The sequence below is a fragment of the Tubulanus polymorphus genome, chromosome 1, assembly GCF_964204645.1.
Source record: "Tubulanus polymorphus chromosome 1, tnTubPoly1.2, whole genome shotgun sequence".
NCBI lineage: Eukaryota > Metazoa > Nemertea > Palaeonemertea > Tubulaniformes > Tubulanidae > Tubulanus > Tubulanus polymorphus.
This window is the reverse complement of record NC_134025.1, coordinates 28751325-28765152: the sequence shown is the minus strand read 5'-3', so window position 1 is coordinate 28765152 and position 13828 is coordinate 28751325. Positions and strand designations below refer to the sequence as shown.

At 34.3% G+C, this 13828-nt stretch overlaps 2 protein-coding genes across 3 annotated transcripts; both read right to left on the bottom strand.

Annotated features, from left to right (window-relative positions):
* Positions 1 to 25: 25 nt before the first annotated feature.
* Positions 26 to 4417, bottom strand: LOC141915385 (type II inositol 1,4,5-trisphosphate 5-phosphatase-like). The gene is made up of 20 exons (XM_074806895.1): positions 4281 to 4417; positions 3887 to 3988; positions 3693 to 3810; positions 3507 to 3623; positions 3306 to 3413; positions 3152 to 3219; positions 2967 to 3081; positions 2758 to 2867; positions 2549 to 2684; positions 2348 to 2464; positions 2194 to 2262; positions 2013 to 2106; positions 1807 to 1931; positions 1522 to 1593; positions 1324 to 1443; positions 1137 to 1221; positions 924 to 1051; positions 723 to 834; positions 575 to 628; positions 26 to 483 (listed from the first exon to the last, which is right to left on the bottom strand). Exons 1-20 carry the CDS (start codon positions 4346 to 4348, stop codon positions 113 to 115), a joined length of 2289 nt encoding a protein of 762 aa, XP_074662996.1. The 5' UTR covers positions 4349 to 4417; the 3' UTR covers positions 26 to 112.
* A 245-nt stretch (positions 4418 to 4662) lies between these two features.
* On the bottom strand, positions 4663 to 13578 carry LOC141911534 (inositol polyphosphate 5-phosphatase OCRL-like). 2 transcript variants are annotated; one of them, XM_074802526.1, is made up of 29 exons: positions 13480 to 13578; positions 12820 to 12900; positions 12483 to 12562; positions 12296 to 12396; positions 12176 to 12199; positions 11958 to 12086; positions 11639 to 11818; positions 11464 to 11520; positions 11120 to 11191; positions 10195 to 10354; positions 9830 to 9970; positions 9632 to 9733; positions 9435 to 9549; positions 9009 to 9125; positions 8800 to 8907; positions 8653 to 8717; positions 8452 to 8563; positions 8251 to 8360; positions 8034 to 8169; positions 7839 to 7949; positions 7693 to 7761; positions 7522 to 7618; positions 7321 to 7444; positions 7098 to 7209; positions 6887 to 7009; positions 6724 to 6808; positions 6491 to 6618; positions 6291 to 6402; positions 4663 to 6100 (listed from the first exon to the last, which is right to left on the bottom strand). In XM_074802526.1, exons 2-29 carry the CDS (start codon positions 12871 to 12873, stop codon positions 5934 to 5936), a joined length of 2991 nt encoding a protein of 996 aa, XP_074658627.1. In that variant the 5' UTR covers positions 12874 to 12900; positions 13480 to 13578; the 3' UTR covers positions 4663 to 5933. The 2 variants fall into 2 exon arrangements, with proteins under 2 accessions (XP_074658627.1, XP_074658633.1); XM_074802532.1 differs by lacking the exon at positions 11120 to 11191.
* Between the last annotated feature and the right edge of the window lie 250 nt (positions 13579 to 13828).

Here is a 13828-nt window from a genome sequence, read left to right as displayed (position 1 = left end):
GTACTTTAAGCAAAGAGTACCGGTATACTTTTATTATGATTTAAGCTGGAATAATCAGATTACACAAAACAAAACCAAATAGAAGCTTTGATTCATAACAGAGACACTCATTCTACACTTCCAGTTTTTTTACTACAAAATTTGAATAATTGCCCCTAAAATCTTTCCATATTTCCTCGTTTTCAACAGCAGCATCCAGATTCACAATTAGGCTGATCCCAATCATTGAACTTTTAAGGATAGTTTGAGAAGAGTTTGGATTTGATTTCTTTTTGAACCAGTTTTTCAATTTCTTTCTTTTGATCATTTTGGTATCATCGGATTTCATTTTCTCTGCTGGTTTCGATTCCTCCTTGAGCACAACTGGCACCGCATCACCATCGGTATTTTCCAGCAGAAAATGTTTCATGAATTCTTCAACTCTTTCCGATTCATTAAAAGAATCATCTTGCACTCGCCTTACAACTCCATCAGATTTTGGCACTGCAAATTCAATCACAAAAAGATGAAAAAAAAACTTAACTACCAGTACCCGGTATATTAGTTCTATATGATGATATCTTATTCAACTTACCGAGTTTAGTCTTGGCAAATGGGCATTTCAGAATGATATTGCCAAAAATCCAAGCTAAAAATTGAAAAATAACATTGTTATTCCAAGTGAGGTACTTATAAATGTTTTACAATTGACATCTCTTATCCAGATAATGTGATCAACATACTGAGGAATTCTGTATCCAGCTTATTTGATTCTTGATTTTTTAGGAGCTCTCTCAGGAATGAACAAAGATAATGAAATACACTTCGATGTACGGGAGGAAGATTATACACGACCTAAAATAACAAATATTTCATGTGTAAATGCACTAGCTGGCTACTTTTTGGCAATCAAAAGTGCATACTCAATGGTATATTACCAGTACCTCTTTAGCTAACTCCTCATCATTACAACTGTCTAAACATCTTTGGTAGAAATTGCTAGGTATAACTGGTTCCGGCAGGGCATCAAGAAGAATTAACAATGTTTCGGCAATTGTATGAACTGATTCACCTGATGAGTTAAGTTAAGAAATAATTGTACCATGTTCAGAAATCTTAAAGAATGGTACTCTCAGAAAAAGGACAGAAAAAGATACAAAATTCTTCAGTATCACCAGCATCTAGTGTTTCACGTATTGTTTGTAAGTTCCATAATAAAAGACCTTCTTGAAACAATCCCTCCTACAGTTAAGAACCATCAAATACACAAGAGATTAATGAACTGAATGCTTTGAGTAGACGCAGGAAAGTAAGGTCGGTATCAAAAATAAAAACTAACATTACCTCTTCTAAACCATTTCTGTATATGTGATCAACTAATCGCCAAATTTCGAGGGGAACCTCGAAGCAAATACCCTTTCTAGCATTGTCTGTGGAGCTAGATGTTATTTCTGGTCTGTATTCCTATTGAATATAGAAAAGAATGATGTCGATACGAAATCATCTACATGATCAATAAATTGCTGACTATTTTAAGCTTACTAATTTCATTGGCTGTCTCGATTCTAGTGGTGAACCAAAACAGCTATTTGTATAGCCACCAGTCACAGAGATATAATTTTTGTTAACGATTTTTATACAGATTTTGTAGTTAATCAACATAAGATTTTGTAGGTAATCAACATAATGGTGTACATACATGTATATATAATGATTGAATGGTATATGTATATCAGATTTCATTGTGCATATTATATGTGTCAGTATCATGGAGGGTCTCAAACTTTAATTATAAGCAATAGAAATCCATTCATTCAAAAAGGATATGAATAAATCAGGCATTGACACAACCTGAAGAACTAGAATATCTTCTAATACATTGTCTCCGCTACTTAGCATCCCTGCATAGTCGATATTAACAAAAACTTCCACATCTATGCTTATTTCTTGCCCTGGAACAAATTAACGAAAGTTTAAAGCATTCTAAAACAATTATTCCATTCTTAAATTAAGCATCAGGTTACTTCGTTTACCAGGTTGGAGACATAGGTCTTGGGTGTATACTTTCAACCAAGGTAGACTTATTGCTCCATCCAATTTTTCAATAAATCTAGATTGTACTGGATACTGGAAAATAGCGTATGCATTTTAGATTTATGTACATACATTTACTTACGTATGATATCAAGTTCAAAACTTGGGGAGCCGGCCTACCTTCCCATTGTTTGTAATAGTTATCCTCTTAAGTTGAGGTTCCATGAACTTAACATTTTCAAAATGCAACTGTAAAATACATTTCCATGATCACTATTTCATTAGTTTATATAGTAGATTAGAATCATTAGAATTAATTCTTAATGTTAAATACCTCATTAGGATCAACTTTAATTGTAAGTTTTGGTTGGTTTTCCTTTTTTTCTCTTTCAAGTTCATTGATAACTTCAATCATTACACTTTTATAAGCGTTGTCATCTATGACTGAAACCTAACGAGAACCATTATACAAAATGAGATAAGACTTTTATCATGAAATTTGAAGTAGTTAACGAATATGAACATATACTGGTACCTGAACATCAAATAAAGCACTGACTGGTTTATGGTCACTGATTCTTAATATCGGGTGACTTCTATATTCTAACTGTTTTATGTGAGATCCACACCACAAAATCCTATCACACCAGGCTGGTTTACGATTCTTTTCACTGTAAAGTAAACTAAAATAACATCAAACACAATTCATTTGAAAGGCAAGTGGCAGAGGTAGTAAATTGATACCTTGAATCCCAATTGTCTGTTCCAGGGTCATATTTGAAAGTTGGATTGAAAGTAGGTTTGCCTTCTTCGAATCGCTTAAAAACATTCCCTTTTCTCATTTCAGTTCTAAGCTATAATGGCATAACATGAGTAAAATATGTATGTATTGGAAAAAGCCATGAAAAAACCTAGAGCAATCTGTTTTGAAATTTTAGCTTTGTAACTTTTACCTGGTCGAATAAATAAATCAAATCCAAATCATTTTTTTTCGCTATACATTCTTTTATAACGTCAATATTGATTCCATCAATGCGGTAGTTGAGGTCACCAAACCAAAAGATAAATCTTGAATGAAAACGATTTCATGATTAATATTGACAAGGAATCAATATCATAAATTGTCAAAACATCTTACTCATGGCTTTCTATAGTATAGAGTTCTGAGCCGATGAAAATCATTCTATCATATATCTGATGGAAATCCTGCAAAAAATACAACAATGAATTAATATTTCAAATTAGAAATGGTATGTAAGTTCAAGAATCAAATAGAAAAAATTGAACCGTACCTGATTTCGTCTCTCATATTCTTCGAGATGAGCCGCTAAATGTGATGTCACAAAACATATCGATGAGTTGTACAGCTTTAAACTCAATGCTACACCACCTTTATTTCCCTAGTAAAACAAAATAATTAACATAAATACTTGTATAAAAGCTGCCACTACTTTATGTCGATGGTGAACAATGTACAATGTGTGGGTATGTACCATTTTATTCATCATACCAGTCGCAACACTCTTTGTGAACACTTCTTTTACAAATGGCATGTGTTTTTCTTGAACGAACACCATCAACATAATTCCCACTAATCGTTCATAGTGAACCTACAGAACCAAATGAATCATATGAGAAAAAGTTCGTTGATTTCTGACTGGAAAGAAAGGAATAGTTACCATCTCATATTTTGCATCAGGGTGTAATGACATTGATAGTTTGTCTATCCACTGAGCCTCACGCTGGCTTGATATGTTGTAAAGAAATGCTTCCTTACTGAGATCCATTTCTTGAAGGCTAGAAAAGGGTTATGTTTCAATATTCATCAAGAAGGTTTCAATAACCCAATACCACTTTCGAATAGCCTACATACCCAATAGCATATACATCTGGTGGTTCTACATCACAAACAATCCAAGCATGCAGAGCTTGAGGTGGAGATTGATCATTCACATTCCAAGTGCCACAATAGATTCTATAAAACAGAGCAAATAGATTGCATGTATATGGATTTGATAACCGGTAGTTAAAAAAAACTAACATACCTTGATCAGATGTGATCTGGGGATCATCATTTCTTATGGGGTCAGTTTTACAAACTGCTATTTTCTTAAAGCCAGAGGTTACGAGTAATCAATCAATGAATCAATTAAAGAAATTGATTTAAAGTGAATACCAGTTTATAAAACCGAGCTCAGAATATCAAGGGAAACCCATCAAGGTCACATAATGTTCAGGGTTTCCAGCAAAACGAGTTTCTAACATACCTGAGAGATTTCCTATATGTGTAATCTCTTTCTCTCTCCTTCACTATGTACCTTGCAAAAATCTCCATGTTTAACTCTGAAAGATGTCAATAAGAAACTTTACTGAAATGAGCTAATTGTATGCAACATGGGATAGATACGTGTTACTGTTTCCAAGTCCAGCAAATCATTACCTCAATGTGAATGCTCTATGACAGAAATGTGACAGGTATTCCATTATTTCATTCATTGTGATCGAGTATCAATAGAGCTCAATGTCCTTAGCTGCCTCGTGTGAGTCCTTTGTATTATCAACCAAAACCGAAAAATTGGTGATCACTCATTCATATCCAACCAGCAAAGATTAAATTTACGTTGATAAATATTTTGGCAGTGGGCTGTTTTTATTATATATTTAGCATTATCAAGCATTCAGAATTTACAAATATTTTTACATTATTTTTTCATAGCTGAAATCTATTCTGGATAGCATCATAATATGTAAAACAATTTTGTTGTACGTAAAAAAATTCTATGTATTTGGGAAGAGCTGCTGATGTTTGAGTTATCAAAGAGTGAGTAAAAGCAACTTTTTAAAAACAAATTCGAATGAATAGCAAGTAAAGTACTCAATATATAACCAATATATTTTACTGGTATAAATCAGCATTGAAACCTCCTACAAACAAAGTATCCACAGAATAGCTCACCCTAAATGGAAAAAGAAATTAATGTCTTTGGTACTGTTATCAAAATCTGACAATTCAAAGTAAAATATCCCAGCTGTAACCTACTGGGATATAAATCAGTCTTTCAGGATCTGACAATTATAAGCAGTAGAACTATGAAGACCTAAGTAAACAGATTGTATGTATACTAAAAAATACCTTTTTTTGATTCAAAACATGTATGAGAAATCTATGTTAATACAAACATATTTCAATTTATCTATTTTAAAATCATTTGTGATGCGTTTAATCTCCAAACAATTGTCAATATGACATTACACGTAACTTAACCTTTTCAACCCTTCCTATCATTATCTTATTTGTATAAACATCAAATAATTGCTATAAGGTGAAAGAACTTTATTATTGCTAGGTATTTTCCTAAACATTACATTACATAACACGCAACGCTTATAACTCAAATAATTTCAAAATTATCTTGTTAAAATCCGAAATGACATACAGTACGCCTAGCTTTTTTTTTTACAATATTCCAATTACCGGTAGTTGCAAACACATGAAAATGATTCAGCAATCTCATCAGTTACTTTATCAACTCAGATTAATACTCATAACTGCCTTTGAAGTAAAAATCAACGAGCTATTGTAAATCGTACTTTCTCTCGAGAACATCGCACATCTCTCTGTATAGATTTACAGCTTAAATCAATTCTCGGAATGAATTCCTCCCTAGAGATTTAGTGCAAGTGTATTTACAATCATTGATGATGATTTAGATCTATAACTATCCAAAAACCAATCCTTTCGTAACTATACATGTCATCCCGATGTAATTGTGTGTATCTTCACATGTACAAGTGCAACAATCCTTCAACCAGTTTCTTTTTTTGGTGTCACATTTAATAAATAAATACGATTTAATCAGTAAAAGTGTACATCAAGTGTCTGGTGCAGTAGTCTATGTATAAACGCATGCGTTTCGATTCTATCCTGTTTCGATCAACCAATCATCATTGATTAAGAAATTGCTCATGAACGTAGTTTTCTTCTTTTCGGATTCGTGAGTCTTCATTCGATTGGCGCTAGCCGTAACGCGAAGTTGTTTCCTCGATTCAAGAGGTGCTCGCAATATCACAGCTCCAAACAAAGAAGCTAAAATCACAATAAAGAAGAACAAATAAATGACAACTTGCGTCGAAAGTTTAGATAAATTTTTCTGATCTGATTAATGAAATTTAAAAAATCTAAATTGGATATCAATCAGAATTGGACGAATTTTTATGGTCCATTAAGATCTGACGTGCGTAAAGTTTACTGTCGTATGTTACTGTATGTTACTTACCTAAACAGTGGACATCCAAATTGTTATACATAGTAAACTCAAGAAGCTTGCGTAGAAATGCACAGATGTAGCGAAATACATTTCTGTGTATTGGAGGCAGCACAGATATCAACTGTAATTACAAAATATACTTGTTTACATATTACATTAGATGTATTTGATTCGTAGTAATTCAGATTAGAAATGCCAATTTTACTTACCTGTCTAGTGATAGGATAATTGGTGCAATGATCGAGGCATTTTTGGTAATAATTATATGGTATCACAGGCTCAGATAAAGAATCCAGAAGTACTAATAGAGCCTCTGATATGGAATGGATTGACCCAGCTGTATTCATCCAGTTAAGGCAGTCAAACAATCGCCAGATTGTTACATCATAGTCTCAATTGCTAGATATATTAAATGATTACAGAAACAGTATAGAAAGGATACGTATGACTTCAGGAAGTCCTGTGTCCAAGGAATCCCGTATTTTTTGAATCTCTGAGTGTAATCCAGGCTGCTGATAAAGATCCTCCTGCAAATGAAAAATGGAACCAAATCATTTCTGACAAGATCACTAGAAGAGCATCATTAAGCCAGGACCTGGACCTACCTCCTGCATTCCATTGTTATATATGTGATCTACTAATCTCCAGATTTCTTTAGGAATGTCCAGCGATTTAGTTCCAGTGCCGGGAACTTCTGATATCGGCGACTCCAACGGTGACAAATGCTCCTGTGCACAAATGTAATCGTTGAACCTCATTAGAAAAGAAGGAACGAACTAGAAATGATTTGGATTTGATGAAGAAATTAAAGCTTACCAAGTCGATCAACTGAGCAGTTGGAACCTCTCGAATAGGTCCATACATATGCACTAATGCTTCCATAGAGGAACCGAAACAACTCGGGATATAATCCCCTGACACGGAAATGTGAGTCAATGTTAAGGCAAAAACCTATAGAAAGTATTTGGCAAGAAATAGACGCTTTTACTAGAAATGCACATAGACATACATATAATGGTAGTGGCCATAAAAGGATATGAAAAAGTCTTTTCCACCATCCAAATGTAGCACCAATATATCTTCTATATTATCATCTCCGGAGTTTAGTTTAGGAGCAGTCTCTTTATTGACGTAAACTTCTACCTCGACCTCAATACTATCAGCTATAAAATATACACCATTTATTACGGTATGATTTCGAGAAAGGCTTTGACAGAGAGACAGTTATAGAGATATTTACCAGACATTATGCATCCTTTATGTGGTTTGATATTGAGCCATGGTTTACAATACGATTGATCATCGAGTTTATTGATGAATTCAAACTGAACTGGAACCTGTAAACGTATAAAACCATTCTTGAAAAAAGTTTTCTAGTTAAACCAGGCTCGTACCAGGTATGAATGCTTACCTGGCCTGTATTGGCAATAGTCAGTGTATGAGACTGCGGTTCTATGAACTTTACTTTCTCAAACTTCAACTGAAAATCAATTAGATAATAATTAAATGTTACTAAACGATGAACATTCCATATAATTGATAAAGAGATTTACATACCTCAACTTTATCCAGCGAAACTTGCGGTAGAAATTCGTTTTCCAATCGATCTAGTTTTTTCATCACATCTTCAAAAACTCGCTTGTGTTTAGGCCAGTCTATCACTTTTACCTAAACATTAAACATCACTAGTGAAAAGAGTTAGATTTCTATCATTCATCAGAAAATAAGGATAAGAATAGTAAAATCACTTACCCCGACACTATATATTGCACTGACAGGTTTATGATCACTAATTCTCAATATTGGATGACTTCTATATTGTAGCTGCTGTATACTATCACCACGCCATAGTAGTCTATCGCACCAGGCAGGAGGACGATTCTTTTCACTTGATAAAACACACAAAATATTCTCATTACATCTCAGAGAAATATACAAAAATATCGGTACACGTAAATTTTTCACTTACCTGGAATCCCAATTATCAGTTCCAGGATCATATTTATAAGTCGGAGCGAAATTGATCTCTCCTTCGTAGAAACCTTGAAACACTCGTTTTTGTTGCATTTGAACGTAAAGCTAAATAGATATAGAAAACAGACAGTGAATAAATGAAAAAGTGTTTACTGTTTTCACTCAATCAAAACAGCAAAACATATTCATGTAATACCTGATCATGGTGTAAGAGAACATCGTACTCATTTCGCGTCAGGTGATATTTGACTTTTTCCGAATCAAGATCACTGATACGATAATTGAGATCGCCGAGCCAAAATACCATACTATCAAATGAGAAACGGTGAATTTATGATGTCGCAAATGATAAAAGTTATGATACAGTTACCCGTATATGTGATTTAGTACCACTTACTCGTGATCTTTAATTGAACAGTCAACCTTTCCAAATGACAGTCGCTCCATGATATCTCTAAAATCCTAAACATCAATGAAAATATTCGTAACAATCTAATCATACTTCATTGAACTTGTTTACATCAAAAAAGTTGTTTTATGTTACCTGATTTCGTCTCTCATATTCATCAACATGAGCCGCTAAATGCGTATTCACAAAACAAATAGTTGTATTATACAACCTGAACCTGACGGCTACGCCTCCTTTATTACCCTGAAAATAAGAGACAGAAAATGTTACCCTTGCTCCGGAGAAACCAGTGTGAAAATATCAATTCTAAGTGCGCTGCTGGAACTGATAATTCCTTCACTAACCATTCTACCCATGAGTCCAGTTCCTACAGATTCTGAGGTTATATCCGCGATGAAAGGCACGTGTTTGTCTTGAATAAAAACTATCAACATCATACCGACCAATCTTATCAACCGAACCTAAATTCAGAAAATAAGCGTACCGTAAATATACACGATATACCAGTAATAACATAATATACCAGTAATAACAACAAGACAAGCTTAGTCATAGTAAATTAGCCCGTACACCCAGAAATAGAGATGCACTATACAATTAAAACCACTATAAATACAAATCTAAAATATCAAAGCAAATTTTATTTGACATGAATTAGACTATGGCCTCCAAAAAGGTCAGAGAAACGTCTTGATGGATAAATTCTGTTCTGTATAGAGTGGATTTTAATCTTTAGATTATTTCCACCAGCAAAATGAATTCATTGATACCTTTCTATATTTGGCTTGAGGATGTAATGCTTGCGTAACCTGTTTATACCAATCCTCTTCACGAGCCGATTCATTGAATATAAACGCTTCTTTACTGAGATCTAATTCTTGAAATCTAAAGATTCATTTTGAATAACATCACAAAAATAGTCTACAAGTTTTAGTTTAGTTTGAAAGGCAGTTTTATGGAGACTTACCCTATAGCGTAAACATCAGGAGGGTCTTCATCGTGAGCTAACCACGGATGAAGACCTACTGATGCTTGTTGACCATTTACATTCCATGTTCCGCAGAATACGCTGAAATTAATTTTCAAACATTTAGTTGAAACTTCTCGTTTGAATACTAAACTAACCCGAAATTGGATTACTAACAAAATCCACTTGTTTCAATACCTCATTGGTTTCATAGTCGAAAATTCACTTTCTCTATTCTTCATGAATGCTTTTATATATAAATCACGAGCACCGACAGGTTTTACACCGGCAATATGACTAGGTAGACCACTCAAAGCATCGGATAAATCATCCAGACTCCTGTGAAAAAAACAATTCATTTAATCGCTATCATTACAGCTACCCTTATATGCACACAATATCAATATCATTCATGAGCTTATCCTGTTTATTACTGGAAAACAGTGGGAAATCCCCACTGTTTATCAAATACTACTCATACCAGTATGTGTTTATCAGTACTAACAACAGGTGTAGCAATAAATCAATTGAAAACCCTATCATAATAAAAACGTTCTGCTTACTTCGACATTTGTAGAGTAGTTGAACTACTGAGTGATGTTATAGATGATGACATCGACATCGAATCATTGTCACGAACAGTCAACCTCGCCATATCAGTGAAATTATCTTCGAAACCGAGAGATTTATTTGTAGAGCTATTCGCATGTGCCTCGGAAACACCTTTTTGAAAAATGGATATAAATCTTTACATCAATAGTGTACGATGAAATATTCTGCATCAGCCTTAACCGTGCACCTGGTAATAGTGAATACCTCTTTTGAGTGCATACTTTTGCGGGAGCCAAGCATTCACTAAATAAAGGTTTGATTCCATATTATAGCAATCTATAATATGGCTAAGCATTTGTGCAGAGTGGATTGACAGACATCCTTCATAAGCGAAGCACAAATGAATGGGATACAAGTACGATAAGTTCTATGATGCATTTCAACTGGTTAAACTGCTAAAGTCTAAGCTAACAAAGTACTGTATCTTTCCATTATGCCTACTAGATTCCTTACACCTCCCTCAGCTAATTCGGTGAGGCTGTTTTTCTCTATTTTTTATTCAACTCTTATAGCAAATCTTTCTTTCTTGAAAAGAAATTGAATTCAATACTCTTAAATGTCTTATAAAAAGAACACAAGTTTTAGGAGTGCATGCCAAACTCCATCCATTCTGGACAAACCGCTAATCTGCAGTGTGCCAAGCATAGATTTTTCACTTGAAGTTTTTCCTTTAACCTTTCCTTTTGAATTGGCTGAAAACCTACAGATGCCTTTAACCAGAAAATGGCCTGTACACCGATTGCTAGTCCTATGTTTATATATAGCATCAAAGTCGAGTTTGCATAAAACTATTATGTTACAATGAACATATGAAATATACAAAAGGCATCTGCAAGTTACAACTGACCAAAGCGACCTCAAATAATTGATTAATACCAAGAATTATGGAGCACATGCTTTTCCATCGAATGGGTAGATTTACTGAATCCCGCTGTCGACTTCGAGGAGCTTGCAGAAAAAATGATTAAAAAACATTGATAGATTTTTCAAGGTTTTCTGAAAACTGAATTGACTGTTACAGAAAATACCTGAGAACAAGGCAAACTACATGATAACGCTTATCATAATACAGTGTAAAGTGACACCAAAACCGAAAAAATATTTTCTTTACAATTTTGTCTTTACAAATTCCGAACAAACAAAAGCCTCATCAAGATTGCAACAGACATTAGAACAACAAGATATCAGTACATTTATAACAAATAATAATTTATACTTACTGACAACTGGACAGGTTTTCTGAGCATTTGGCTGAATAACACGACTCCATGGCCAATCTGAAAAACACCAATCTTACGAATATAATTTCCATCTACATAAAGTACTCAAATGAAAAGTTACCCATCATATGGCTGAACTTGTGATGAATGGATATGCAGTTCATCTTCAATTTACCCGTTTCATCGCAGTCATTGTTGGTTTTCTTAGTTTCATTGGAATCAGCGGAGATCGTGATGCGTAACGGATCAAACATATCAGCAGCAGCAGATTCACAGTCATGACTAGGCGTACTGATGTTTGGCGTTGGTTGATTGTATTTCTCAAGCCACGAGAATGAAGATGGCAGACCGTTCACTAGAATGACAGAAAATACGTATCTACCGGTAACTGATTTGAAAATTATATTCCCAATTGATTTTATTAAGTGAATGATCCCTAGGTTTAAAGGTAAAACCGGTTTATAAAACTAGTATGATTTTGTAAAAAAATATACCTTTGATATTACACGTATCTTGAAGCGCTTGCTTTAATTTTGAAAAGAATTTATTCGCGTTCGAGCCATTTGAGACTTCAAATATGAAATCTTCTTGACCACTAGTAATCTTTATCGGTACCTCTCCACCTTTTAAACAAATATACAAAAAACATTTCATACATTCGCCCATGAGCTGATTCAGTTTTTCAACTAAATTCATATTTATATTAACATACCTATTGGTCGATTAGAACTTGTATCTGTAAAACATAGAATAAAACGAATCTTAGAAAAAAAATGATTCACACTTTCAAACTTTTTATCGATCATGTATGAATAACTTAATTCAGTTTTACCGAAAATATATTTGAAGTCAGATCGAATCGGCAAAGCGCGATTAAACAGGATATCACTGGAGTCAAGAGCAGTCGGACTCTTCAAACATAATACAAACAGTCTGAAATCAAAACGATCTTCATCAATAATTTATCAACATGGTCAAATGTTTTCACCGCTAAAAACAAACGGAACAATTTTTCGTACCCAAATTCTTTATCACGTTCAACTAAAGCTAGAATCCTATTGGTTTTCAACCATCCTTCGACCAATCCCGCTTCTACAAACTGTTATCATAATCTTTTAAGGAAAATCTTTTCGCACGGCATGAAATTCTTTTGTAATTCGATTGAATATCATTTGATTCAATGAAACGTAGATAATTGAATGTTTCTCATTCAAATTCGTCCACACAGCTGTGTAATACAGATAGCGCTTGAATCTATACAACATATAATAGATCAAAATCTAGCGTGAGAGAAAATCCCTACGAGGCTCCATATAACAGAACGCCTTAACATACGCAGTGTAGTAAAAAGGATACAGCAATACACCTTTCACCAGAAGAAAGTTTTCTTTCGATAAAATTTATATCCATTTTTCAGCTCTTTCCGCTACACTAAACCTGTTGAAATAAATTCATTGATAAATATGAACGTGACTATATGATTATGAATTGGGTGAATGATTTTTATCGGGGTAACATGAATCATGATGGTAACTTCCTTATATCTAGCCATTGTTCCCAAATGACCAGTAGTACATCACCTGCCTGGTATTCAGACTAAATAGACTGTGGTTAAATTTCACAATCAGATTTTTCCCAAAACACGCATCACATTTAGCATCTAAAATCATAAACTTGACTTTGACTTTGTTCAGCGTTTGAGGCCCTGTAAGGCTGTGGGGAGGCCTGTTCGCCGGTCTGGCATACCATTGGCAATTAGCGACACTAGACTAGTGGTGGCATGTGTGGTTTTCCGCCATTGTTTTGATTATATCAATTTGATCATTTCTTTTCTGAAATAAATGTCAGCCCACGGCACAGATAGATAGCCCGGCAAACAAACACACGTACAGAGAGACAGCACACAAGAGACAGGGCCGGGAGAGGAGGGGGAAATAGGCCCTTTATACCGCACAGATTTTGCCATAATTTGTTGACCTCAAGTGTAATTTAACTGTATATCTAGCTAGCCCTTACTTTAGCGGTTGAATCAACTTAATCCAACATATATGTGCTCTACGGGTGCATTTAATTCAAGATGATATTTTTATTTTTTGTAACCCGGAAGTAATTTCAATGGAGTTTCCCTACTACCCGAGTATGCGCGAACGGCGTGCACGACGAGGTAAGCGCCGCATCGGCTCGGCTCACTCGATGTGAAAAACCGAAGGACGCCTCGTCGAATATAATTAATTTCTTAAAATCGACTGAAATGACAAATATCATTACTTAGAATCAATAGAAATATGTTTTGATAGAAGTAAAGTGAATATATTCATCGTATGTCATTCCAATCGGGTGTGTGAAGAAATTTATGAAAGTGGTC